The sequence below is a fragment of the Chiloscyllium plagiosum genome, chromosome 31 (genome assembly GCF_004010195.1).
Source record: "Chiloscyllium plagiosum isolate BGI_BamShark_2017 chromosome 31, ASM401019v2, whole genome shotgun sequence".
NCBI classification, from domain to species: domain Eukaryota; kingdom Metazoa; phylum Chordata; class Chondrichthyes; order Orectolobiformes; family Hemiscylliidae; genus Chiloscyllium; species Chiloscyllium plagiosum.
Genome location: NC_057740.1, coordinates 31346704 through 31374557, shown reverse-complemented (window position 1 = coordinate 31374557; position 27854 = coordinate 31346704). Strand labels below are relative to the sequence as shown.

General features: G+C 42.7%; 1 protein-coding gene across 7 annotated transcripts in view; it reads left to right on the top strand.

Moving 5' to 3' along the window:
- LOC122565381 (transducin-like enhancer protein 4) overlaps positions 1–27854 on the top strand; it is a 212787-nt gene that overhangs the window by 5548 nt on the left and 179385 nt on the right. For 4 of the 7 annotated variants that reach the window (XM_043721304.1, XM_043721302.1, XM_043721298.1 and 1 more), the window contains exon 3: positions 18137–18212. In XM_043721304.1, the coding sequence (XP_043577239.1) occupies positions 18137–18212 (76 nt within the window). The remainder of the gene's footprint in view (positions 1–18136; positions 18213–27854) is intronic. The other 3 variants (XM_043721306.1, XM_043721301.1, XM_043721305.1) reach the window with 1 other exon arrangement.

Genomic DNA, 27854 nt, shown 5'->3' with positions numbered 1-27854 from the left:
AGGCTTGATTGACAAGTTGGGTTCACAGTAAGGGCAATGCTTGGCATTAGTAAATATGAAACATTGACATTAATTAGTAGCTCATTTCGAGAGGCACTCTGGCTCCATGAGGAGACACAAATTTAAGGTTTAGGCTAAGAAATGCTGCAGAGATGTATGGAAGAAAATGTGCATGGATTGGAACTGGAACTCACTGCCTATCAGCAGAGAAGATGAATGATTTCAAAAGCGAATGATTTCAAAAGCAAATTGGATGCGCACTTGAAGGTATTAAATTTGCAGGGCTATAGGGATAGTGCAGGGACTGATTTCAATGTTATTATAAGCCAGCATGGATCTGATGGACCAAAATACTACCTTCTGTTTAGTAATGACTGTATGATTCTGTGGGAGGTGGAGAGAAAGCTAGGATGAGATTCAACAAGTGTATTATTTGTATTTCAGACACAATTTGAAAAGCAGGTGTCCTCCTGGCCAGCACAGTTTAACTGGTGTGTGTGTGTGTGTGTGTGTGTGTGCGCGCGCGCGCTGTGTACTAAGAGTCGCTGAAAGTGAAGTGCCATGAAATCTCTGCGCTATAGTAAACTGCTATATTAATGCAAGATGAGACCTTTCTGTTTCAACATGTCTTTTATACATTTAAATGATCTCATCCTTGGCTACAATGATAATACTAACTTATTGCAAGAATTTCAACAAAATATAATGATGAGTATGTGCAATGTTGTATTATGATTGTTGAAGCTATAACCTGTGAAGAAAAACCCCTTGAAATACAATTCTAGACTCCGTCTTGTTGAATTTGGAGGGATGATTCTGAACTGCACTATGGGTGAATTATGGGTGGTTACAGGATTGCTACTTATATTGGAAGAAATTTGAAACACATACTCAAAAATGCAGGAAGTGTAATGGCTTAAGTGCAATTGGAATCATGAAAGGTGGCCATTCAACCCACCATATCTGTGCTAACACTCCGAATTATTCAATAGATCTCACTACCCTGCTCTTTTCTCAATTCATGAAAGTTTTTTTCAAGCATGTAGCCGATTTGTTTTAAAACTTAATTTTGAAACTACTTCAAGCACCATTTCAGGCAGTGCATTACAAAATAGAACATATTATGGCATCGAAGAGGAAGTGAGGACTGCAGATGCTGGAGATCAGAGCTGAAAATGTGTTGCTGGAAAAGCGCAGCCGGTCAGGCAGCATCCAAGGAGCAGGAGAATCGACGTTTCGGGCATAAGCCTGAAGAAGGGCTTATGCCCGAAACGTCGATTCTCCTGTTCCTTGGATGCTGCCTGACCTGCTGCGCTTTTCCAGCAACACATTTTCAGCTCATATTATGGCATCACCAAATTCCTCTTCGTTTCCCCTCTGGTTCTTTTGGCAAGTCTCTGTCCTGTGGTTACTGATCTCCTGCCAGAGGAAATGGTTTTAACATAGTTACTCTACCAAAAAAAATCATAATTTTGAGCATGTTTGTTAAACCTCCCCAGGACCTCTTCCACTCCAACACAGTAATCATGATACCTCTGGTCTCTCCCAGGTTTCCCAGTCATGCATTCAAGCCGATACAGAAAAAGTCCAGTTACGGTTCTGTACAAAACACTCCAAGCTCTGCTTTCATGGTTGATCTGAAACTCCTTGATTGGATTACTGTGTTATAATTCCCTGACAAGCATCCATTATCCGCTATTTATTTACAGCTATTTGTAGCTGCCATAAACTTATGCAGAATAGTTTTAACCAGTTCACTGCTGAACTTTTTTTTAATATATACCCAGTTGAGGTTGTGTGACTTCTTTTCAGACCTTATTATGAGGGGAAAAAGAGTTGATGGTTTGCTTTTGAGTTGCAAACGTTCAGTCATTTTATATGCAGGTAAATGAGGGAAAAGATGCCCCCCTGTTTGCATAATGCTAATGCCAACTGCTACTCAAAGAGAAACTCAACAAGAATGGGAAATCTATTGTTTGGAATCTTTCTAGCTTCTGTCCAGAGTTTACTTTGGGGTTATGTTTTGGGAGCTGGTGTGGCTGGCTGATGCCCTCCATTCTTCAAGAGGCGGCTGTTCTGAGTTTTAACTGCAGAGCCCTTTTGTCTTAGTCTTTCTTTTGAAGGTTGATTTCCAATTGGTGGTGGCACTAATATGAAGCATTAGACAGTGAGCCATGACATTGCAGGCTTATGCTGAAATACAATGCCAGCTGCATATTTCTGTACCCAGATTGACTTTCATTGCTTGACAGGGCTCTTCCTTTCTGATGGTGGAACGAGCATACTCCAAATGGGTTTTAAGTGACTCTTGCTACCCATAGGTAAACAGAATATTCTTTAAGATTATCAGTTACTGATTTGCAATTTTCAGCGAGGAACAGAGGTAAATGTCAGCCAAAACAAAACCATTCCTGGAATGCTGTGTAATTTTAAAAAAAACAAAACTTTGACTTATTTAGTCATCATAACCCAAATGACCCCAATGATAAGAAAGAGCAAGCCCTTTATTCAGAAGCCAACGTTTCTTGTTTCGTTTTTAGTGAAAAGTGATTGGAATTGCAGAAAAAACACTGTTTTAAACATTCCCATAAATTAGAAATACAATTTGCTTTATTCCAATCTAGTACAGCACTGGGAGAATTGCTGGAGGATGGTTGGAACGTGGATCGACAGCTTTGTGTGGCACATAGAGTGACAGTGCAGCAACTTGAGAAGCTGCAGACTCTTGTGACATTTGCTGTACGCTCCTCGTGTGGGGATTTTAATCAAATAAGTCAAAGTCCTTAGCAAGGCCAAGTAGTCCTGAGTGGTCCTGTGGTGGCGAGGTGACCCTGGTCTCTTACCTGACACTGACCTTTGATGGTCACATAATACCAGTCGGTTGGTAAATGAAATACGATTACCTGTCTGACTGACATTAAATATTTGTCCAGTTTTAGCCACTTCTGAAATGACAGTTAACAAATCACAGTTCCCAATCTTCATTCTGCTTCCTTTTAATCCATGCAGGTGAATGGAAAGGCTACCGAAAGATCTAATTTGACTTGTAAACAGTAGGTTCAGTAAACCTTTCCCTTTGTGCTTTGTACCTGTAGTGGTCAGGGACCTAATGCTAGAATTACCTCCTAAACATTTGCCTCTGCTCACACTCATCCGTCATTGAACAGGCAACTCTATTGAAGCATACGTTCTCGCAGTCTTGACATAGTGGATATAGTGAGGATGTTCCCTATTTTGGGAGAATCTAGAATTTAAGACAGAGTTTAGAATGCTTTTTCTTTCTGAATCTTACAAACTCTCCTTATCCAAAAGTAGTAGAAGCAAAGTCCTTGAATATTTTTAAGGCAGGGATAAAGAAGTCCTTGGTAAACAGAGTTCATTGAGGAGAATGCAAACGTGGAGTAATAAAATTTGTGGCGAAACTGATGGGATGAATGACAGAGCAGATTCAAGAGACCGAGTGAGTGGCCCACTCCAATTTGTATGTTCATATATTTAAAATGTTCTCAAATCTATAAACCTCTGACTAAGCATTTGATCACCTATCATAACAGATTCTTCTTTGCCTTAGTGTCAATTTTCACATGAATTATAGCTTTAGGAACTGCCTTGAGATATTTCGCTGTTAATCATATTATATGAATGTAAATTTCTGTTTAAGTTTAAAAAAAATACTTGCAATCTCTTACAGTTTTTCTTGTGGCATGCTCGAAGATATACAGTTAGCCAAGTATAGGGGTGTTGTGCATCTTATGTCGAGTTGTATTTTCAGATGGCCTAATAAAAGTTGACCATGGTAAAATTCTGCCAAACTAAACTTGGAGAATTTGTAGGACAGAAATGGATAACTCTGTCCAACTGGTGTATGTTGTCCGTGCTCCACTTGCCACCACCTCCCATCTTGCAGATCTCATCCTACCATATTAGCCTCCTGTTCTTTTCTCCCTCAACTAACTATCCCTGAAATGTGTATCTCTGCCAGGTATCATGTTACACAAGCCACTGTTAGAAATGTACGTCCCCTTTAAGGGTAAAGCCGAACACTCCAGTGTGGATTAAGAGTGGGCAGTATCCATTAGACTTCAAAGTTTAAGAGCTGGGATCTTCCTCACTAGGGTGTTGGCTTCTGGTCAGAAAAAGGATCCAGAAGGGAAAAGTGGCAACTGATGTCTGTGTTTAATTATAAATTTGAAGTAAAATGCTTGTAGATCTCTGAAAACCTTTATATTTCCTTCTTGCGGCCTAATTCAAGTTATGGTGTTAGTCTGTCAGACAACAAGAAATACAAGACAATTTGTGACATTGCTCGAAGATCTTCCACTGAAGTCACAAGATTCTCTTAAAATGTGACATTTTGGTACAGTGGATACATGGTATGTCAACTAAGTGAAGACTGCATGATAGATTCTGCCCCACTGTGCTCGATCTTGTTGTTCAGGTGATCAAAATAGCTGTATTCAGCCCATTCACAGTTTCCACTTTTCCCTTCTGGATCCTTTTTCTGACCAGAAGCCGAACCCTAGTGAGGAAGATCCCAGCTCTTAAACGTTGAAGTCTAATGGATACTGCCCACTCTTAATCCACACTGGAGTGTTCGGCTTTACCCTTTTCTGCATTTCATAGAGTCATCGAGCTGTGCAGCACAGAAACAGACCCTTCAGTCCAACTCATCAATGCCGAAATAGATATCCTAAATTAATCCAGTCCCATTAGCCAGCATTTGGCCCATATCCCTCTTAAACCCTTCCTATTCATAAACCCATCCAGATACTTGTTTAAATGCGGCAATTGTACCAGCCTCCACCACTTCCTCTGGCAGCTCAGTCCATACACGCGCCACCCTCTGCATGAAAAAGTTACCTCTCAGGTGCTCTTTAAAATTTTTCCCCTCTCCCCTTAAAACCTATGGCCTCTAGTTTTGGATTACCCATTCTGCCCGCCCACCCCCCAACCCCCACCCAAAGACCCTGGCTATTCAGATGGCCCTCATGAATTCATGAACCTCTAAACTCACCCTTCTGCCTCCAATGCACCAAGGAAGATAGCCCCAGTCTATTCAGCCTCTCCACATGGCTCAAACCCCCCAACCCTGGAGACATTCTTGCAAATCTCTTCTGCACCCTCAAGTTTAACAACATCTTTTCTATAGAAGGGCAACCAGAAATGTACATAGTATTGTAAAAGTGGTCGCACCGATATCCTGTAAAGATACAACATGACATTCCAACTCTTATACTCCATTTTCTGACCAGTGAAGGCAAGTGTGCCAAATACCACCTTCACCACCCTGTCTATCTGTGACTCCACTTTCAAAGGACTACGTACCTGCACCCATAGGTCTCTTTGTTCAGCCACACTCCCCAGGACCTTACCGTTGCTGCCCTGGTTTGCCTTTACAAAATGCAGCACCTCATATTTGTCTAAATTAAACTCCATCTGCCACTCATTAACCTGTCTGATCAAGGTCCTGTTGTACTCTGAGGTAACCTTTTTCACTGTCTACTACACCACCTATTTTGGTGTCATCTGCGAACTTACTAACCGTCCCTCATATTTTAGCATCAAAATCATTTATATAAATGATGGAAAAACAGTGGACCCAGCACTGATACTCGTGATGCACCACTAGTCACAGGCCTCTAGTCCAAAAAGCAATCCTCTACCACCACCCTCTCTTCCATCTTCAAGCCAATTTTGTTTCCAGTTGGTTAGCTCCCCCTGGATCCCATATGATCTAACCTTACTAACCAGTCTACCATGTCCATATAGACAGTGATGAAGGCAGAGCAGAAGTCCATTTTTTTTTGTCACCTCTTCAAAAAACTCAATCAAGTTAGCAAGACAAAGTTTCCATGCACAAAGCCATGTTCACTATCCATAATCAGATCTTGCCTTTACCAAATGCATGTAATCCTGTGCCTCAGAATCCCCTCTAACAACTTACCCAGCACTGATGTTAAGACTCAGTGATCTATAGGGTCATAGAAATGTACAGCACAGAAACAGAGCCTTCGGTCTAATTCATCCATACTGACCAGATATCCTAAATTAATCTTGTCCCATTTGCCAGCACTTGGCCCATATCCCTCTAAACCTTTTCAATTCATGCACCCATCTAGATGCTTTTTAAATGTTGTAATTGTTGCAGTCTCTCCAATTCCTCTGGCATCTCATTCCATAGACACACCAAAGTCAGTATAGTTCCTTGGCTTTTCCTTACAGCCTTTCATTAAATAATGGCACCATATTAGCCACTGTCCAGTTTTCCAGCACCCCACCTGTGGCTGTTGATGACACAACTATCTCAGCAAGGGGCTCAGGAATCCCTTCCCTAGCTTCCCACAAATTTCTGGGAAACACATGATCGTGCCCTAGGGATTTATCTACCTTTGTGTTTTAAGACCTCCAGCACCTCCTCTTTTCAACGCATCGCTATTTATTCCTCAGAGTTCCCTAGCTTTCATGTCCTTCTCCACAGTAAATACTGTTGCAAAATATTGGTTTAGTATCTCACCCATCTCCTATGGTTCTACACATAGATGACCTCATTGATCTTTAAATGGCACTATTCTGACCCTAGTTTTTCCCTTAACATATTTGTAGAGTCTCCCTATTCTCTTAACTCTACTTGCCAAAGCTATCTGAGGTCCCCTTTTCACCCTCCTAATTTCCCCCTTAAGGATACTCCTATTATCCTTTTGATCTTCTAGGGATTCACTCAATCCCAGATGTCTAAACCTGATATATGCCTCCTCTTTTTTCTTGACCAGAGCCTCAATTTATCTCGTCATCCAGCATTCCCTCCACCTACTAGCCTTGCCCTTCACAGTAACAGGGACATACTGTCTCAATGCTTTTTGTTTAACATCCAACATGCTGAGCAAGCGAGAGAGAGAGGAGACAGTGTGTGTGTCTGTGTCTGTGTCTGTGTATGTCTTACCTGAGTGTGTTTGTTTTTTTCTGCAGGGGTTCTGTCTCAATAGTAACGCATTGAGCAGCTGCTGGCTGGTACCCCTAGCCAAGGGCACAGTTGAGTTCAGCTTTCACAGCAAATAGCCTGTCATATGTTTGTTGGCTAGGCCACACTGTTAAACACAACAATACAAGCCTGTATTCTGGATTAGTGATGCTGGAAGAGCACAGCAGTTCAGGCAGCATCCAAGGAACTTTTGCCCGAAATGTCGATTAAATGTCGATTTCGAAGCTCCTTGGATGCTGCCTGAACTGTGCTCTTCCAGCACCACTAATCCAGAATCTGGTTTCCAGCATCTGCAGTCATTGTTTTTTACCTCGTTGAACACAAGCCTATACCCTCACCCCCAACTCTGTACTCTGAGCAGTGAATGGTGCACACTGAGACCGTTGCTCCTGTTTGCACTCCTCCTGGCCAGGCTGCCTGCGGACAGCCTCGTGCGTCCTTTATCGTTGGTCACAGGTTCTTAGTCCTGATTGATAGGTAGCTGGAAAAGCATGGCTTTAGGGGAAGGCAAGATGAAAGCCGACAGGGAGACCCACGCCGTGGCGGGCACTTGGGTAAATTCTCAAAGGGCAGCCAGTGCCGACTGTACCCCAACCAGACTCTGTTGAGGAGAAGGCAAACTGCACAGAAGGCAAACTGGATGTAACATATCAGCGCTGGTGTAAGTCACTTCCCAAACTTGGCTCAATCTGATCAGTGTGTATTTGCATTAAGCCTGTTGTGTGCATGTGAGTTAGAAGGGGAACTGAGAATGCAGTGTGCAAGGGGACATTAAAGTTTCATGTTCAGTTGAAATGGAAATAAGCAGTGCCATGCATTCTGTGTTGACAGGTTATTTATGAGCTAATCCAATGATAAGGAGAAAGGCGTGTGTGCGTGTGAGAGAGAGACTGCACCATCTTGTCCAATGGACCCTAATTAAGTTTATTTTCAAAGTATAATAAACTTGCCTTGAGAAAAATAGGATTAAAATTGCACTGATTTGGCAGTGTAATAAAAAGCCAAGTATGAGAGTCAGAGCTAAAGATGCTGAGCATTTGCCCCAGCAGATGTTTTCTGCTTTAATCTCAAGCAGCAGGAAGTGACATATGCCCTGTGTTAACAGCTTTGCTCTTTAGGAAGCATTGCCAGTGAATGCTCAGCAGTCCAGACTACTGAGGGAATGCCAGTGAATGCAATTAAGGAGGGCTAATTAGCTCCCACCTCAGTTTTGGGGGGTGAGGAAGCTGCATTTTTACAGAGCGGCAGATTTTTCTGTAGAACTATGTTGTTTGATCATGGGCTAAACACCCCAGTCTCAAACCCCAGCTTACTGCAAACATTTCAAAGGTACCTGTTCCCTAAAAAGTTGTGGTCTGTATTTCAGTGGTGTGCACCTGTTTTCCGAATGATTTCATTGTGAAATGAGTTTATCTCTGAGGGTGGTGATATACATAGCATATTCTTTGGATCAAATTTCCATCTCCTCTATTGTCCCTTTCTTCTGATTCTCCTCATGTTTGTCCTCTTTCCAAAACATTTGTCTTCCCTGAAAGTGTAACAGGCCAAACATTTTTTTTTGTGAAAGGGGGCATTGCATGATCATGTCCACCTTCTAACAGTCGCCAGCTAGCAATCAGAAATGGCAAACCCACACTGTCTACTCATTTATCTGAGGCTGCTACATGTCTCGTAAATCCACACGCAATTGAATTTGGGAATCTTTGAATCTATATTGCTCAATTAAGTGCTGCACTTTTCAACTTATCACTTTGAAGCAACGGATAGATAGTTCTTTGTCATTTTTCTTCTTAGCATTTTCTAGGACTCCTCCCATTTCCCTCCTCTGTCTTCTCCACTGGCCGTGTTACGTCCTCTGTTATGGCCAAAATAGTAGACAGGGACCTTTTTTTTAATTTCTGCCAGGCTGCTTGTGAACCAGTTGTTGAGATGCGCACTGTTGACAACATCTTGGCATGACTCACCCTATAGTTTATCCTTTTCCCCCTTGTGGGAAACGATCTGACCTTGGTGTCTCTGTATTCATAAATCCACTCAATGGCTCGGAGTATTGGAGAGCTCTGAGCTCCTCCAATCAGATCTCAGCTGAAAATGAATGGCTTTGTTTGGGAGTGCTTCCATCCTTTTAAAAACAATTGCCAGGATTTTTTAAAAAGATACATTTGGCAGTATGTGGGAGGATGCAAAGCTTATTAAAAGTTTTAAAAAATGAGTGGTAACTTCTGCATGGTTTGAATCACTTTTATAGCAAAAATACAATCAATGCTTCTGTTATCATCCCTTTTGTCACTCAAAGTATTAAAAACATTAGAATTTCTAGAGAAGAAGAAATCTGGGTACATTACAGTGCCAGGGATCCGGGTTCGATTCCAGCCTCTGATGACTGTGCGAGCTCCACACAGACAGACATTCTCCTGTGTCTGTGCGGGTTTCCTCTGGCTGCTCCGGTTTCCTCCCACAATCCAAAGATGTGCAGGTTAGGTGGATTGGCCATGCTGAATTGCCCATAGTGTTCAGGGATGTGTAGATTATGTGCATTAGTTAGCAGTAAATGTAGAGTAATAGGGTAGGGGAATGTGTCTGGGTGGGATGCTCTTCAGAGGATCGGTGTGGACTTGTTGGGCCTAATGGCCTGTTCCCACACTGTAGGGATTCTATGATTAAATTTGTCTTCTCATTCTTGGTAGTCAAATAATGAAACAAGTGTGACATTAATGATGGTTTGCCAGAATTAATCTCATCATGATTTTATTATTGAAAAACCTGATGGTGGCAAAGATTCAGTTGTAGGAGATAAGGCAGGGCGGTATCCTGTGGGAAGTGGAGTCTTTCCCAGACAGGACATTTCCTGATAATTTGGGGATAGAATGTCCTCCTCCTCCTGCTCCTCTTGGATGCCTGAGCGAAATGAGTTCAGACACTGGAGGGAAGGATCACTAGTCCGGTAGCAAACAAAGAAACTCGGACTGTTTTACCATTATGTAATCAGCGCCTTCGGGCTTTCCCTCCCTTTGTCGCCTCCCACTTGAGCAGGAAAACATGAAAGAGTGTCCCACCGTCTCCCAAGAGGCACATGAGTCATTGTGCAAACTCCTGGAGACCACACTCCTCCTTCACGATTGAAAAGAGTGGGATGGAAGACTGAGTAAATCAGGAAGTATAGGTTAAATCATGCCCACGCTTGAGTTTTGAAAGCCAGTGGTTCACAAAAAAAAAATAGGAGAGCAAGGCATCGTCCAATTTTCAGGCTTTGGGAGAAGATCAAATTAGAAAGAACGTGGAAGCAGCAAGCCACCTTTGATCAACCGCCAGTAGTTTCCAAAGTGTTTTATAACAAAGAGACAAACTTTCGCTGTTATAATGTAAAAAACATGGCAGCCAATTGAAGTTTAAAAAATCAGTCAATTTGGTGATGCAGGGATGAAAGGAATGCATAGGTAGAATACTTGGAAATGTGATAGAAAAGTTCCAAGGATCAACAATTAGAAAGGTAGTAAGATGTTGAGTGCATGGTACTAGGATTAATATAAAAGCCTGGTACGATCTCGGTCTGCCTTCCTGCACCTAACCCAATTACGTTACATGTTTGCCAACTTTCATGAGCTAGCTGCAAGTGGGGCAAGATTATTAGGCATCTGGTTTTGTTTACATCTATTCCTTTAAAGAAAACTTCAGTGAAGTCTAGAATTATTTGGTTAAGTGAGTTCAGCCACAAAGCCTGCTGACAGTAAGTAGTAGATGATTATATAGGTCAGAGCTAGCTTTGTTTGTTTACGTGTAATAAGTTATACAAGTTCCAGATTTAGCCTCAGCAATTTTTTCAAAATTGGGATTGTGGAAATTCTGAATCTCCTGATCCCTTTTTAAAAGGGGATAGTTTAAACATGTATCTGTCCCCACTGTACTGGTCTGACGCAGAACCTGCCTATTTGTAATCTTTCTATGACCACCGATGCACCCCATTATCAAACCTGTCTACTGTTATCTTTTTATTTCAATTTGTTCATGGGGTGTGGGTATCTCTGCTGGGCCAGAATTTAATTCTCACCACTAATTGCCCTTGAGAAGATGGTGATGAGCTACCACCTCGAACTGTGGCTGTATATTTGGTGGAGATGGCCCCACAATACCATATGGGAGGGAGTTCCAGGATTTTGACCCAGTGACCCACCATTGTTCCTGCAGTATCTTTCGGTCTGGATATTGAGTGGTTTGGAGGGGAACCTGTTATGGTTTCTTTGAATCTGCTGCCCTTGTTCCTCTAGACGGTAGAGGTTGCTTGTTTTGGAAGGTGCTATTAAGCGTCGGCACTGGAAGAGTGGATGTGGTGCAAGTCAAGTGGGCTGCTTTATCCTGGATGGTGTTAGGCAAGTGAGAGGTATTCCATCATACTCCTGACTGGTAGCTTGTGGATGGTGGACTGGCTCTGGGGAGTCATGAGATGAGTTACTCACTGTGGATTTCCTAACCTCTGACCTGCTCTTGTTTTCAACCATATTTATATGACTTTGTAACATCATCGGTATCCAAATCTGCCTCTGCTCATCTGCTGCGAATGCTTCCTCTAATTCTTTGTTACCTCCAATTTTGACTATTCTAATGTGCTGCCTGACCTCCCATTTTCTAACCGCAGTATAATTTGAAATAAACAAGGAAAATAGTGGCGAATCTCAGCAGGAAATTTGTGCAGAGAGAGGAACAGAGTTAATGTTTCAAACAAATTCTCAAGAAGTGTCAAATTGGATTTTGCAGATGAGTCATATTAGACTCAAAACATTAACTCTGTTTCTCTCTCCAGAGATACTCCCAGTCCTGCTGATTCTCTTCAGCATCTTCTCTGTTTGTTTCAGATCTTCAGCATCCACAAGATTTTATTTTATTCCACTTTAACTTGAGGTCATCAAAACTCTGCTTCCTATATTCTAATTCATACCAAATCCTCTTCACCCATCATTGCTGCTCTTGCTGATATACTTTGGCTCTCCATCTGGCAGTTCCTCAAATTTGGAAAGTCCTGTCCTTGTTTTCACATCACCTCTCTCTGTCTCTATAACAGTCCCAATCCGTAGAGCAAACTGCCTTCTCTGCTCTGAGATCTCTATGATCTTCCAATTCTAGCCTCTTAAACATTCCCAATTTTACTGCTCCGCCATCAGCAGAGTGAACGTCCTCTCTACATTTAAATTAAATGTTGACCTTGTTTTTGTGCACATCCTGTGTAGTTGTAACCTTGTATGCCTTGCTCTGTCTAAGCATCCTATGATGTGTATGTCCTTAATTGTTATGGTCTATCTGTATTGCTCACCAAAATAAAACTTTTCACTGTACTTAGGTACATGTGACAATAACAAATCAAATCAAAAGCTGTACCTTCAGCTGCCTAGGGCTTAAAATTGAATTGCTGTTTTAAACCTCTCCACCGCACCCTCCATTTCAATGATGCTCCTTGAACAACACTTTAGTCTGCCTCAAAATCTCCTCACGTAATATATAATCAAAATTCATTTGACAATGCTCCTGTGAACTTTCCTTGGAATGCATTCACTTTGTTTATATAGCACCTTTAACACAAAATGTTTTTGGCAGCCACCTCCACAAAATTGTAACGTTAACATTTTGAGCTGGACTTTATTAAGGCATATGACATGACAGACTGGTCATAGTGACTCAGTGGTTAGCACTGTTGCCTCACAGTGCCAGGGACCCAGGGTCGATTCCAACCTCAGGTGACACTGTCTCTGTCTATGCGGGTTTCTTCCCGGTGCTCTGGTTTCCTCCCATAATGCAGAGATGTGCAGGTCAGGTGAATTGGCCATGCTAACTTGCTCATAGTGTTCAGGGATGTGTAGGTTAGGTGCATTAGTCAGGGGTAAATATAGGATTATAGGGTAGGGGAATGGGTCTAGGTGGATTACTCTTTGGAGGGTCGGTGTGGACGTTGGGCCAAAGGGCCTGTTTCCACACTCTAGGGTTTCTAAGATTTCTAAGTAAAATAAAAACCAACAGGATACAAGGAATATAGTGAGTTGTACTAAAATTGGCTTAGTGAAGAACAACAAAGGGTAATGGTCAATGGATGTTGTAGCAAATGGAAAGTGATTTTTAATGGTGCTCTGCAGGGCTCAATATTGGGTTCCTTACTGCTCACGATTATATATAATGTGGGAGGTGAGATTGAGAGATTTGCAGACGACACAAAAATTGACCCTGGTAGTTTACAATGAGGAGAATGGCTATCAACTGTGGGATGATGTCAGTGGTTTGGTTGAGTGAGTAGAAAAGTGGCAAATGGAATCCGATCCAGGAAAGTGTAAGATTAAGTATTTGGAGAGGGTGCAAACTGAGTAAGGAAATGTACAATAAATTGTCGGTACTGAGAGTGGTAGAGGAAGTGAAAGACTTTGGAGTTCATGTTGTCAGATTCCTGAAGATGGCAAGGCAGGTAGATAAGGTATTGTTATAGCGGATATTTTCAATTATTGGATGAAGTATTGAATACAAAAGCAGAGATGTAATGCTGGAACTATTTAAGGCACTGGTTAGGCCACAGCTGGAAGTTTGTGTACAGTTGCTCTCACCATATGACAAAGGACAAAATTGCTGTCGAGCGAGAGTACACAGGAGATTTATAAGATTGACAGGGTTTGAAGGTTGCAAGGCTGTGATTGTTTTCTGTAGAAGTGAGGAGGCTGACAGGCGACTTAATTGAGATGTACAAAAAGATGCAGACTTTGGATAAAATGGACAAGGAAGACCTATTTCCCTAGCAGAGAGGTCCATTACCAGGGTTCCCAAATTTAACTGATTGATGGAGAGTTCGAGGGAGAATGAGGAAAACCTTTTGCGCCCAGATGGTGGTGGGTGTCTGGAATTGACCGTCCAATCTGGAAACCCTAACACATTTGAAAGGGGACAGTTAAAAATCATACAACACTAGGTTATAGCTGAAAATGTGTTGCTGGAAAAACGCAGCAGGTCAGGCAGCATCCAAGGAGCAGGAGAATCGACGTTTCGGGCATGAGCCCTTCTTCAGGAATGAGGAAAGTGTGTCCAGCAGGCTAAGATAAAAGGGAGGAGGGGCGTTGGAAATACGCACTCCTTGGTGGAGTGGGAGGGGGAGTTGAAGTGTTGAGCCACGGGTTGTTGGGTTGGTTGGTCCGGGTGTCCCAACTCCCCCTCCCACTCCACCAAGGACATGCAGGTTCCCGTGCAATCTTCTTCCTGACCTCTCCGCCCCCACCCCCACTCCGGCCTATCACCATCACCTTGACCTTCTTCCACTGATCGTATTTCCAACGTCCCTTCTCCCTACCTTTTATCTTAGCCTGCTGGACACTTTCCTCATTCTTGAAGAAGGGCTCATGCCCGAAACGTTGATTCTCCTGCTCCTTGGATGCTGCCTGACCTGCTGTGCTTTTCCAGCAGCACATTTTCAGCTCTGATCTCCAGCATCTGCAGTCCTCACTTTCTCCTGTAACACTAGGTTATAGTCCAACAGGTTTATTTGAAAGTACAAGCTGCACCTTTGTCCGGTAGCTTCCAAGTAAACCTGTTGGACTATAACCTGGTGGTGTGTGATTTTTAACTTTGTCCACCTCAGCACCTCCACATTTGAAGGGAACCTGGACCTGCACCTGAAGTGTTGGATCCAGCAAGGATAGGCCCAAGGTGCTGGAAAATGGGATTAGAACACAGTGGGCTGGATGGCCTCTCTTGTGTTGTGTGCCATAACGTTTGTGGTTCTGTATCTAGTAACGAAACTTATCATGTGTTTACCCAAATACCAATAATGACTAGTTTTTTAAAAATAATATGTTTGTCACTTTTAACATTGCTCTGACATAGTAAGCAGCTATGCAATTGTGCGTTCTTTCCTCAGTGTAAGCTCACAAGTAGTAACAAGCCGTCCGGTTTCAAATCTGTGGTCATCCTCCTACACCTTGTGAGGTATGCTTGAAAGATCTAAAGCAAACACTAAAATATGGCCACAGTTAAATGGGTTGATGATCCAGGCTAATGTGATAATCACGATGGTGCGTGGGCAGATATGGGTTATGGTCTGTTCCGCTTTAGTCAGTATTCAGTCTTACCTGAATCATATGGGAAGGTGCTGAATGGACACTGGGGCATCTCCAAGCAAAAAGAAAGGAGTATCTGAAGTCACTGTAATGCTGGCTCATTGTTGGCAATATGTGGCCACTCCTCCCTGCCTTCCCAACACCATCCTCACAGTTGGTCTGAATATACATGATTTGGAGGTGCTGGTGTGGGTCTGGGGTGTTCAAAGTTTTAAAAAATCACACAACATCAGGAGCACCTGATGAAGGAGCAGCGCTCCGAAAGCTAGTGCTTGCAAATAAACCTGTTGGACTATAACCTGGTGTTGTGTGATTTTTAACTCTGAATATACAAGAATTTTAGCCTGCAAGCTATAAATTCCTGATGGTCACGATCCTTTAAAAATGCGCATGGCCAATTGCTGTTTGGCAGCCCAAGGGTATTGGTTAGAGAAAGGTCTTATGAGTTGAACTGTTCAGATAAATGATCTGAGACATTGTTGACTTCGCAGCTGTTTAGTGATGCAGAAATTGATAATAAGCTGTGACATTTACCTGGCTCAAAGCCATGGGATTCAGGTCTTTTGGAATGCTGGAGAAGGAACCAACTGGATAGTGAGACCTGAGCTGAAAAATGTGTTGCTGGAAAAGCGCAGCAGGTCAGGCAGCATCCAAGGAGCAGGAGAATCGACATTTCGGGCATAAGCCCTTCTGCCACACAAAGGTTACTGCTTCCTTTTGTGCAGTTCTGGGTAGATTTGGATGGGTCTCTAGGGGAAACGAAACCCCTGCAGAAATCCATCTGTCAGCATCAGAAAAAAATAAAAAGTGAGTTGATGTTTTTGGGCAAGAACCCTGGAGATCCAGTCCAGTCTGGTGTGGAAGTTGACATTCTTCCCCCACACTAGAACAAAATCTTCATTGCCCAGCTTTTTAAAAATGTCCCAAGGTGCTTTGCAAGATCTTTATGAAAGATAATATGACATCAAGCTACATGAGATTCAGGTCAAAGAGGTAAGATCTAAGAAGTGTCATTAAAGTGGAAAAATGCCAATTACCCTGCTTTATAATTCCTCTCAAATTTGTCCTGATTGCCAGAAATTTGTCACACTTCTTCTCAAGTGCAGTTGGGAGGACAATAAATATTGGTTTTGTCGGTAATGCCCAGATCCCATAAATAAATTTTAAAGTCTGGTTCAAAGTATAAGGACCAAAATTTGAGATTTCATGAGACTAGTTGAGTATTGGACGCAGAATCTGTCACACACCTGAGATTCCTCAAAAGCAGCAGAACCTTGCAACCTCTGACCCATAGTGAGGCAACTACCATACAATCTTCCTCTGCAATGTCCTCTACCTAATCAGGTACCTTTTTGCTATCAAGTTGTGAATCACAACGCCCTCAGATTCCACGCTAAAAAGTCTGTCGGTCCATTCATTTGCTATGCCATCAATCTGCCCCCTTGCTGCAAGCTCTAATACACTGACGCTGACCTATTTTTCCTAATCAACCCCTCTGGAGCAGATAGGACTTTTACCCAGGCCTCCCAGTACAAGGGTGGGCACTACCACTGCACCACAAGAGGCCCTAAACGCTGAGGCTGAATCTTGCTTTACAAAACTTCAGCATTGGCTTCCTTTTGCCTTGCGTTTGCTTTTTGTGATGTTCCCATCTCCTTCATCCCTGTGTTTTCAGCCGTGCATATTTTAATACCATTCTTGTCTTCAAATCACTGTCTCCTCCCAAACTTTCTCTGAAAGGTCTTTTAGTTTTATATTCACTTTTTGCACCCTTTTCTTGTCTTGCTCTAACTACTTTACCACATTTAATACCCAAAGTTTCAACTCCTTCCCTAAACTTGGCAGTGTTGCTCCATTTTGAAAACCTTCTGGAACTGCACTTTTTTGATCAAGCAGCACCTTGCCAGTCTAATCAATGGTGTGATAACCATTCCCCTAACTATCTTCAATGTGAAGAATCTTGACACTTGTTTTTTGAGCTGTGTAATATAATTTATAGTGTCTGTTATGTGTTGCAATGTACTTTAGACAGACCATGACCATTTTATTGCTTGTTTCCTGAGTTGTGCTATCTTGATCCCACTCATCACTGTTGCTGTCTCACCATGAGGAACAATATTTTTAAAAAGACAACACCTATTTTGTACATTGTTTTCAGTGAGTTATGAGGTTACAATTTACTTTGGGTTCCTCACATATGCATATGCTGCTGAAGTTGAGACCTTCAGTAATTCAGTCAATCATACCCAATTTCATCTACTGAGAGACACACCGTGCAAATCAAATACGTTATCTCTTTCTGCCTTTTCAAAATGAAGTATATAATGTATGATGTATAATGCCTGTTGTGACCTCAGGACGTTTTAGAGTGTGTTGCAGGTGATGCAGTGCTTTTGAAGTGTATTCATTCTGATGTAGGAAATACAGCAGCTAGTTTGCACACATCTAGGTCCCACCACGTAATAGGCAGATCATTGGTTTAGGTGATGTTGATTGAGGGATAATTGCCTGGGACTCGGGAAACGTTGGATTTCTTTTTCAAAATCCTGCCAAGAGATCCACATTCACCTTCAACAACATTCCAAGCCTGGGTCGAACATCTCGTCCAGTACTCCCATTCTCCACAGCACAGCACTTCCTCCTTTCCACACGGAAGAGTTTAGACTTTGTGCTTAGGTCGGACTTGAACATACAACATTCTGGCTCAGAGGCAAGAGAGTCTCCCCAGTCATCCTTGGCTAAGTGCAAACCTACTTAGGGTTATATTTGGACACCATGATGGCTGCTGTCACCATTTAATCCTTCAAGCAGCAAGTAACAAATTTCCTGCAACAAATTTCTGGTCACATTAACCTTTTGCAGTTTATTGTTGAGATTCAAAATCGTTATGTTCAGATTTCTGTGAGCAGTGCCACGGGGGTGGGGAGGGGGGGGGGAATCCACAAGCGGAAACGAGCATTTCTGCTGCTACAGTGTTTGGCGTTGAACAATTGGGTTCTGGGAAGACTGTCGTTTTTCTCCTTGTGATTGTCTCAACCTTTCACGTCAAGGTATTAAGCTGTTCTCTCCTCTATTACAGTCTGAAGCTGGAATGTGAGAAATTGGCCAGCGAAAAGACAGAAATGCAACGGCACTACGTCATGGTATGTACTCAAGTATGTATGCCAATAATATCCATTATGGTTTTTCATATACGTTGTGAAAATGTCTGTTTAATGTAATTGCTGCCTGTGTTGAGGCTCTTGTGAGGGAATCCCACTGCTGTCTGTGGCCCTGCTCATAGTTACAGCCCCCACGAGAGTACATTCAGTGAGGGTCATCCAGGGTTTATGTGAGTGACTTCCCTGAACCATTTCTTTCACTGGGAGGTGTTAAATTACCCTGCCTCAAACAGGCCCTGGCTTTTAACACTGTGTATAGCTGCGATTTGGAGGAATTTCCCCATGAAAATTTTTATATATTTGCCTGAGGTGAATTGAGACACACGTTTCCTTCAAATGGATTGTTAAGTATAGTTTTAATTTTGTCGTTATGTGAGTGAATTACACAGTTTTATTGACGAACGTGCTGAACCACTGGTGCGTTTTTATCCCCTTGATTAGCTGAGATTTTTAAAAATCCACAAACTGCTGATTCCCACTCCTGACTTGTTCTGAATCAATTCATCTCAGTCAAGGCAGTGAGGACATGGACCTCGCTGCTATGTGGGAATAGCCGGGGAGGGGGAATAGCATTTAAAGGGAAGCTGGATCGTTGTGTTAAGGCCCAAAGGAATGGTAGGACGTGTGGATCGAGTTGGGTGGGTGGAGGGAAGTTAAAGGGTTAAGTCAGCCAATACTGTCAATAGCTGCTGCACATATGAGTAAGAAGTTATGGCACAGTGATTTGCCTCACATGGGACTGAGACCTGATGGAAGAAGGTTCTGCCCTCTAATGTTTCTGTGAACACCTTTATAGACAATAAAATATTAATAGTTTGTGCTTATGCTTCATCCTCATGTCTCCATTTCCTAGAAGCTGCTAGCAATATCCTACCAGCTTGTGTGAAGCATAAACACTGGTGCGGATCATTTGGGCTGAGTGGTCTGTTAATGGAATTAATGCAATGCAAGGTAGCAGTTGAGCACTGCAGCTGGTTGCAGTCTTCCACCTCCTGGGTGGACATGGCTCTCTTGTGTTCCAGTGCACATGCGTGTGTGCAGATTTGCTGACCAAAGACCAGATTGAGCTCAGCTGTAAAGTAATCTATCCAGCCAACACTCCGCTGCCAAGTATCGCACATTGGGTGAGGTACTGGAGGAGGCCTGGCACTGTTGAACTCGACCCCAAGCAAGGGGTGAGAGGCAGGGAGGAGAGGAACAGAGAATTTTGGCAAGAAAGCAAAGATTCATATGTTTGAGTCAAGGCAAATGTATTCCTTGGTCACGTTTGCAGGCCTAATATAAACAAAGCATTAAATTCAAGCTGTCTAATCTTTTCCTGTTTGGGATCCAAACTATGTCACGGAGTCCCAGATGAGCCAGTTCATTAAGAAAATTAACCAAAAAAACCCTTTATTCATTGAAGAATCCTTTTCTATTTGGAGCAACATGCTAAGCAGAGTGCTGGTCATAGAGTCATAGCGATGTACACCTGGGAAACTGACCCTTCAGTCCAACTTGTCCATGCCGAACAGATATATCCTAACCTAATCTATTCCCATTTGCCAGCACTTGGCCCATATCCCTCTAAACTCTTCCTACTCATATCCAGCCAAATGCCTTTTAAATGTTGCAATTGTACTAGCCTCCACCACTTCCTCTGGCAGCTCATTCCTTACATGCACTACCCTCTGTGTGAAAAAGTTGCCCCTTAGGTCCCTTTTTAAATTATCTCCCTCTCACCCTAAAACTATGCCCTCTAGTTCTGGACTCACCCACTACAGGGAAAATACCTTGTCTATTTACCTAATCCATGCCCCTCAAGATTTTATAAATCTCTATAAGGTCACCCCTCAGCTTCTGACTCTCCAGGGAAAACAGCCCCAGCCTATTCAGCCTCTCCCTGTAGCTCAAATCCTCCAACCCTGGCAACATCCTTGTAAATCTTTCCTGAACCTTTTCAAGTTTCACTGTAGTAGTAAAGCCACTGGACTAGAAATCCTGAAGTCCAGGCCTAATTCCCTGGGGGCATAAGTTCAAATCCCATGACAGCAGCAAGTGGAATTTAAACTCAATAAGTAAATCTGGATTTAAAAGCTAGTTGCCTTCATGGTGACTGTGAAGCCACTGTTGCAAAAAGCCAATCTTGTTCACTAGTATCCAATTAGAGAAAGGAATCTCTTATCCTGACCTTGTCTGGCTTATATGTGACTCCAGGCCCATAGCAATGTGTTTGACTCTTAATTGCCCTGTGTAGTGGCCCTAGCAACCCACTCAGTACAAGGGCAGTTAGGACTGGGCAATAACTGCTGACTTGTCCAACAACCTCCACATCTCACAAAAGACGGAGTGTAAGCATACTGAATAAAAATGTGACTCCTGTTGGTTGGTTGTGATGCATGTAGAAATGCATGATGGGTTTTCAAATTAATACCTGGGACTGGGCTTTGTGGGGATAGTTGGAAGAATAGGAAAGGGGTTCCACTGCCAGGCCCAAGAGTGGTGGCGGAAGAGGGTGTTTGGGGGGAGGGTGACCACATTTTTAATCATCAGTTGGATCCAGGATTGCATCAGCAGCCAGTTAAGTGAAACTGGCCAACCCACAAAAGCTTCTGGATTTTCAGAGGGGCCAAAGCTCATACACGCCATAAGGAGTTGGTAGTTGCTGCTGGAACTGTGCTTGGAGGATGATAGCACCTTGAGGTACAGGTAATCGTATTGAGTCAGGCATGCAGTGAGGGGCACGTGGACTACTGCAACCAGTTGATGTTGTTGTTCTAAGGGGGCAGCCATTGCCAGAAGATCCAGTGAGCCAAAGAGTAGCTGTCAGAGAGGACCCAGCCATCAAAAGGTATCAGGAAGCTGCCAGTATTTCCTTGGCATCTCCATATGGTTAAACACCAACTGACGTGGGAAACGGCCCTCAGACTTAAAACTGAAATTTCTGGAGAAACTCGGCAGGTCTGGCTGTATCAGAGTTAATGCTTTGGGTCCAATAAACCTCCTTCAGAACTATACTGAAGAGGGTCCACGGGAGCGGAAATGTTAAGTCTGCTTTCTCTCCACAGATGCTGCCAGACTTGCTGAGTTTCCGATTATTTTTTTGTTGGGATTTCCAGCATCCACAATTCTTTTGTTTTTTTTTCTTCTTTGTCAAGCTTCAAAGGACTCAGCTGGGTTCTGGGTGGGAGACTGTCCACCATCTTACATGATGGCAGTATTATGAAGATATAAGGGGTGCTGTACTGTTAAGAGAGTTGAAAAGCTAGCAAGGACTTAGGGAAGCACAGAGTGCCCGGAACAAGGTAACAATGTCACATTTGGTCAAAACAGCTAAGAGCTGTGTTGCCAGGGTACAAAAAACAAATTTGAATTTGGCCAATCAGTTTAAGTTATGCCCCAAGTTATTGAAATCCAATCAAATTTGAAAAAATAATGTTTTGAAATCACTAAACCAATGAAATGATCCGATGTTTTGGGGTATAAATATCAGATGTTTCGAACAGTTACTCAGAGCAGCAAAGAGCAGCTAGCACCAGCATTGAGAGAGACTGTTTGCAGAAAGGCCTGCTCTCTCAAAGGTACCTTTTTATCTATAAAAGATCTGCGAAGCAGAATCCCTAAGAAGAAGACAGAGGAAAATCTATAAAGGACGCTTGGCAAAGCTGTCTGGTTTTGAAACGTGATTATATTTATTGTAAATTGTAATTGGGGTTTTTTTTTATCAGACCAGTATTGTAGAGGGGAAGGTAAAAAATAGAGAAAGGAGTTGTAAATAGTTGTTAGTGAATTATTCTGTTAGACTTCTAAAAATCAAGTTGTTCATTTGTACTTTAGTGACTTCTGGGATAGTTCTTTGCCTCTCGAATTTTACCAGATTACAGCATGGGGTGAATCATTTGTGTTGCTGGTTTAAATTAGCAGAGGGGTTTACCCTGTGTCGTAACAGCAGGAAGATGATGAGTAGAACACACCCTTTTTTTTTTCCTGCGTGCATCTTTCCAGCCTGCCCATCTTCTAGCCTGTCCCTAAAGAGCTGGTGAAATCCAGGCCAACTGTTCGAATGGGCAGCAGAGGCTTGGGAGATTGGGTCTGACCAGGACCTGTAGCATATGTCCTCTTAGCATATGCCAAGGAAGTCTTCCAAATCAGACCTCCTTACATTGGGATCACTACTTGGGAAGGTAGCATTGTAAGAAAACAGCTCTGCTGTAAGATTAACTGTTGCCAGGAGACGTTCCGGTGAGATGAATTTGGATTGTCTCCATTCAATTCCTCGCAGGTACAGAGAACAAAGTGGTGTTTGTCAGCAGTAAAACCACAGGAACTGTGTGAAACAATGAAGGAAGGCCGGATTATGGTAGATTTGGGCATGCATGAGTCACCAAGGAGGATGATCAGTTTTTGATTGTGTCCCTGATGGGAACTCACAAGTGAATTAGGGCCAGGGGGATGTGGGGAATTTGTGCTGGTTTTTAAATCCAGGCAAGTGCCCTCCCAGATGTCAAATTCCAGCAATGAGCCCATCTCAAACGAGGGTCAGTTATCCATTCCAGGATTTGGAGCTTCATTGCATGTGACGTTGCAGTGTCGTCTCTAACGTGGATCGGGAAAGTAGCAAGTCAGTGCAGCAAGAAAAGCTCTTCTGAGTTTAGGTCTCTGTCAGTGTTGCTGAAGATTAGCAGGTGGTTTTATTCTGCATTTAACTCTGCAGTACCCAATCTGAAAATGCCTGGGTTTCACACTTGATGGTGCAAGATGTAATCTTATCTGTTTTTCTTCATGTTGGGACAGCGTAATGCAAACCCAGCTCTTACCACTTGCCCACCTTCTCAGCACTGATTATGATCAGGTACAGGGACACTGGCTGATGTTTCCCTCTGATCCACGTAAGTCAAGATGATGAAACAGCTTGTCATAATTTCAGCATTGTTGTTATAGATATCCATCCCCAACTCCATAGACCAGGAAGATACCCTTCACAAAGAGGAAAAGGACTGATTTTGGGATTCCTAGTCCCCACTGTACTGACTTTGTGACCTTTTTCCTGATGCACTAGGATATCCTCCTCTGCATAAGAGTGCAGAAGTAAACTTAGTTGACCCTGCTGCATTGTCAGAGTGACTGTGCTTTGGATGAGTCCGTAAACCCTCTTCCTGTCTGTTAAGGTGGTTTAGATATTTAAAGATTCCATGGTATGACTTTGAAGAAATACAAGAAGTTCTTATATTGTTGCAGCAGAGGACTGCCCAGCTAGGCTATCAAACCTGTGCCCTTGCTGATCTCTCCCTGTGGGACCTGTTCATTCCAGTATGCATTTAAAATTCACTCTTTCCAAGTAATGAACTCACACATTGTTTTAGCCAAAAAATCTTTTCAATGAGCTACCACAAAATTCAACCATCCTCTGTATATGGAAATTTTTGAACTCTTGTTTAATTCTCTCATGATTACATTAAGAATGTACACTTTTGTCAGCATTATGCTGAACAAGGGTATTTATCTTTTAAAACCAGTTTATAATTTTGACCTCCTTCTTAATCAACTTAGTGAGAAAATCTCCGGCTGCTCAAGTCTTCCTTTTATTATCTAAAATTTCTCATTCCTCAAATCCAGCGAAGTGAATGTGACATTTCCTTGTAACTTTAATTTCCTTTCTACCTGGGGTTTCCAAAATGGATTTAGCACACTCCAGCTGTGGCTGAATGAAGGACCTGTGCAAGTCTGGTGTCTTCACTGTTCAGGAAATCTAAATTTTAAATTAAATACCATGGATCCAACTTCCTTTTTACGAAATCCACGACCTGTAATTTTTTACTAACCCGTGTAACTAACAACTGTAAAGACTGCATTATTGTGTAGGCATTAGGAATGGATAATGCTGGTAAATCTAAAATGTTGCTTAATGGGAGGAATACTGACCAAGACAGTAACCATGTGTTGTTCAGTCATTTTTCACTGAAGTTTGGTGAGTTTCGTGAAGGGTTTCTCCCTGTGGGTTCAAACAAGATCTGTCTCTCCATTCTCTGAAACTTGCCTCATTGCCTATATACCACGCCTCTGTGATACCCTGCTCGTCCTATCTTCCTACTTACGAAAGTGGGGAAGTGCTCACTACTGCCGGGATCTCCTGGGATTCCTTCATCACAGAGAAGACTGTCTGACTTTAATCTGCATTGACCAATGTCATGGTCAAGGTCAGTTGTGACCAGGATTTATATCCCACACTGCATGTATTTCAGATGACTTCAGTCTCTGCTGTCTGCTACTATACACAACCCATTGTAAGCCACTGTGTTGATAAAGTGTGGCACTGAAAAAAGCGCAGCAGGTCAGGCAGTATCCAAGGAGTGGAAGAATCGACATTTTGGAGGGGATCCTTCATCAGGGCCTGATATGATGGGCTTATGCCTGAAATGTCGACTCTCCTATTCCTCGGATGCTGCCTGACCTGTGCTTTTCAAGTGCCACACTTCATCGACTCGGACTCTCCAGCATCTGCAGTTCTCACTATTTCCTAATTGTTAACAGTCCCCCTTAATAGCTGTTCATCCCTGCGTCCATATTGTTATTCAGTCCTTTGCCTGTCCAACAGTTCTCTCTTTCTTTCTCTCGCGCTTTTTCTTTCTCTTGCTTTTTCTCTCTGTCTCTCCTGTGCCTGTTCTGGATGTGGTCACAGCCATTTTCCATTGCCATTCTGTCCTCATGCTTTCAATGAGTATGGAATGGATTGCAGGTCACTCTTGCCTCCTTTGTCCATTCTTCCTGGCACTTCCTGTCAAGCCCGTTGATACTGAACTTCACACTGTCCCACGCACCTCTTATGAATTAATCACTTCATCTCTCAACCTTGCCCCCTGAGCCTCAGCCCTACTATGTCAACCATCATGATGCCTTACCCCCTCACACCACTCCATCATACCCAAGGAGATTGTGGTCTCCATGACCACACCTTTTCTCCCCCCCGCCTCCCCAAACGCTTGCATGTTGAGTTTCGCCCCTTCATAATTATTGTTCTTCTGCATCCCAGCAACCCATCTGTTGTTCAATTTATCTATCCTCTGTTGATTTGAGACAAGAATTAAACAAGGTTGGTCAAACATAACATTGCAATTGGAAATGCTTGCAAACTGACTCTGATTAACTGCTTAGTAATTCAATATTGTGTTTTAAACTTTTAATGGAGTTTACCAGCCAGTGTGCGCTAGCCAAAATTCCTTCCTCAAACAAATAATGCCCGAAAGCAAATGACCTTGTTGTTTCTCTCATGTCTGTGGGATAATGCTGCCATTGAATAGCTGTCTCATTTGTCCATGTAACATCTGAAACTGCATTACAAAAGTTGCCTATTGTGTGAAGTGCTTTTGAGAGGTTTCAACATGAAACGCATGATCGATACCAGTACATAGCGATTGAATTTGGAGGTAACTAGACTTGCCTGCAGCTGGATTGGTTTCAGTACAATCAAATTGCAGGAGAGATTAGGCTAGAGTGGCTGAATAGCCTGCATCTGCTCTTACATTCCTATTACTGATTGTTGGCAACAACACTGGATTTATTAACAATTTCAAAAGATCAGGACATTGATAAATGAACTTAGAGTGACAAGCTCCCATTTATTCTGGGTCTTTCATGATTAGTGGATACTTCAAAGTAGTTTACATCCAATGAAATACTTTTGGACCATACCCAGTGTTTTAGCATGGGACGAAAATGGATGTGTATGGTTCCAACTATTAGCTCATCTTGAAATCCCTACCTACATTTTTAAAGTTAACTGGGTACCTTACCCATGAGGTCTTACACGGGAGAGCTAAACTCTATTGGAGCGGTCACTTTTTTTCTCTGCAATGTTTTGTCCCTCAGTTTCTCATTCCTGTGGCTGGAGCACAGTGTGATCATTGTTCTATGGAGGCACAGTTCTGTCCTCAAACTCATCATAAACTCTCACCCAGCCCTACCAATTTCATGATTGGATAGGGTGGAGATTCCCACAGGAAATTACACGTCCTCAGTAATGACATACGCTAATGGTTATTAATGTGAAAACTATGCGGTAGCATTATGCAAAGCCGAAATAAGAGGGGACACAGTGTTCTTGCCAAAGGAGGACGATAATGAAAGGCTGACCTCATGACTGTGGTTGAGTTCCTCCTTTTAACTGATAGGCTTCTCAACAAACAGGCCATTTCAAAGTGGTGTCCTGGCTTTCTGCTTTGTTTCTCTCAACAATAAAACCAGAAGGAGGAAGTTTTCTGACATGGATATGATGGAATACCAGAATTATTACAGAGCAGGAAGAGGCCATTTGACCCATTGTGCCAATCTCCTGCCTTTGCTCTGTAACCCTATGCACTCTTTTGATTTTAAGTAAACGTCTAATACCCTCATGAATGTCTCTATTGAACCACCCTCCTCCACACTTCCAGACCATAACTACTCGTTGAGTAAAACAAGTAATTTTCATGCTGCTTTTGCGAAACATTTTAAGTTTCTCAATCCTCTTGTGAGCGGGATTAGCTTTTTCCCCTCTCTCTCCTCTTCCCAGATCCAGATTCGGAAAAAACCCGTACTCCTCTTCACGTTCTCCTTTCCATTCCAGGTGGCTTCAGGACTAACTCCGGCACACTCACCTCTCCCTCAGCTGAACCAAACTTACTGGGCTCACCATTGCTGGTGGCCAGCTACAAAAACTGTGCACAAGATGCTGGAGCAACAAGTGAAGGAGTGGAAGTGTTTGCTAATTCGAATGAGATGGGAGGAGGTTTGGGTGGAATATAAACACTTGCAGAGCCCTGTAATGCTGAAAAAGCCTGTGTCTGGGCTGCAGTATATCATGTACTTATGTCGAAGTAGCTGTTGCATCATGATATTACTGCAGGGCTTACAACAAAGTCATGTTGCTGGTTCGTAATTTGTTAAGACTTAAATGCAGCCTGCACTAGTCTAATTGTACAGCAACAGAACAGCAAGGGTGACTTTTCCAATGCTGACTTGCAACTAAGAATTCCAACCAAGCTTCTGGAGTTAGCTTCTGTAACACAAATATTGTTTCTGAAGCATTGTCATCTGTGGAGAGACTCGATCTGGCAGTATGAGGGAGTGGAATTGAAGTAAGTACAGATAATCTGGGGTTTAAGAGGCTACAGCAGTCTAGCCACTGGAACTGTGCTGCTTAATTCATCCTCTGAGTCAGTTTCCAATGATGCGATCAGTACTTCGCATCTGTGAAAGGTGACTTCCTTCATGGCTCACTGGGTTAATGAGTTTGCAGGACTATTTCTCCCATTTACACCAGAAAATCTTGGGCTTTGAATCCCAGTCTGCACTGTTGCGGTCGTATAGGCAAGGGAGAAGTACAAATCAAGCAGGATCCGAATCTTTCTTTTGCCAATTGCTCTCCTGTGACTTCTGTACAAATATTTGTCCTGCCTCTTAATATCCTACTTTATTCATTATCACTATCCCTACAGGTTCCAGAAATCTCAACCTCCTTTTGCAAATCTATCTCTTGTGTCAGTAGCCTGACAGCCTGAGGGAGTTCTGGCCTGTGTTCTTCAATCTTTTGATTGCAGCCTCTGCCCCCTGACCCCTCACTCCCCTCCCTCTCCCCTCTGTTCTACCAGTAACAGTGCACATTCAGAGCTATGCCACTCA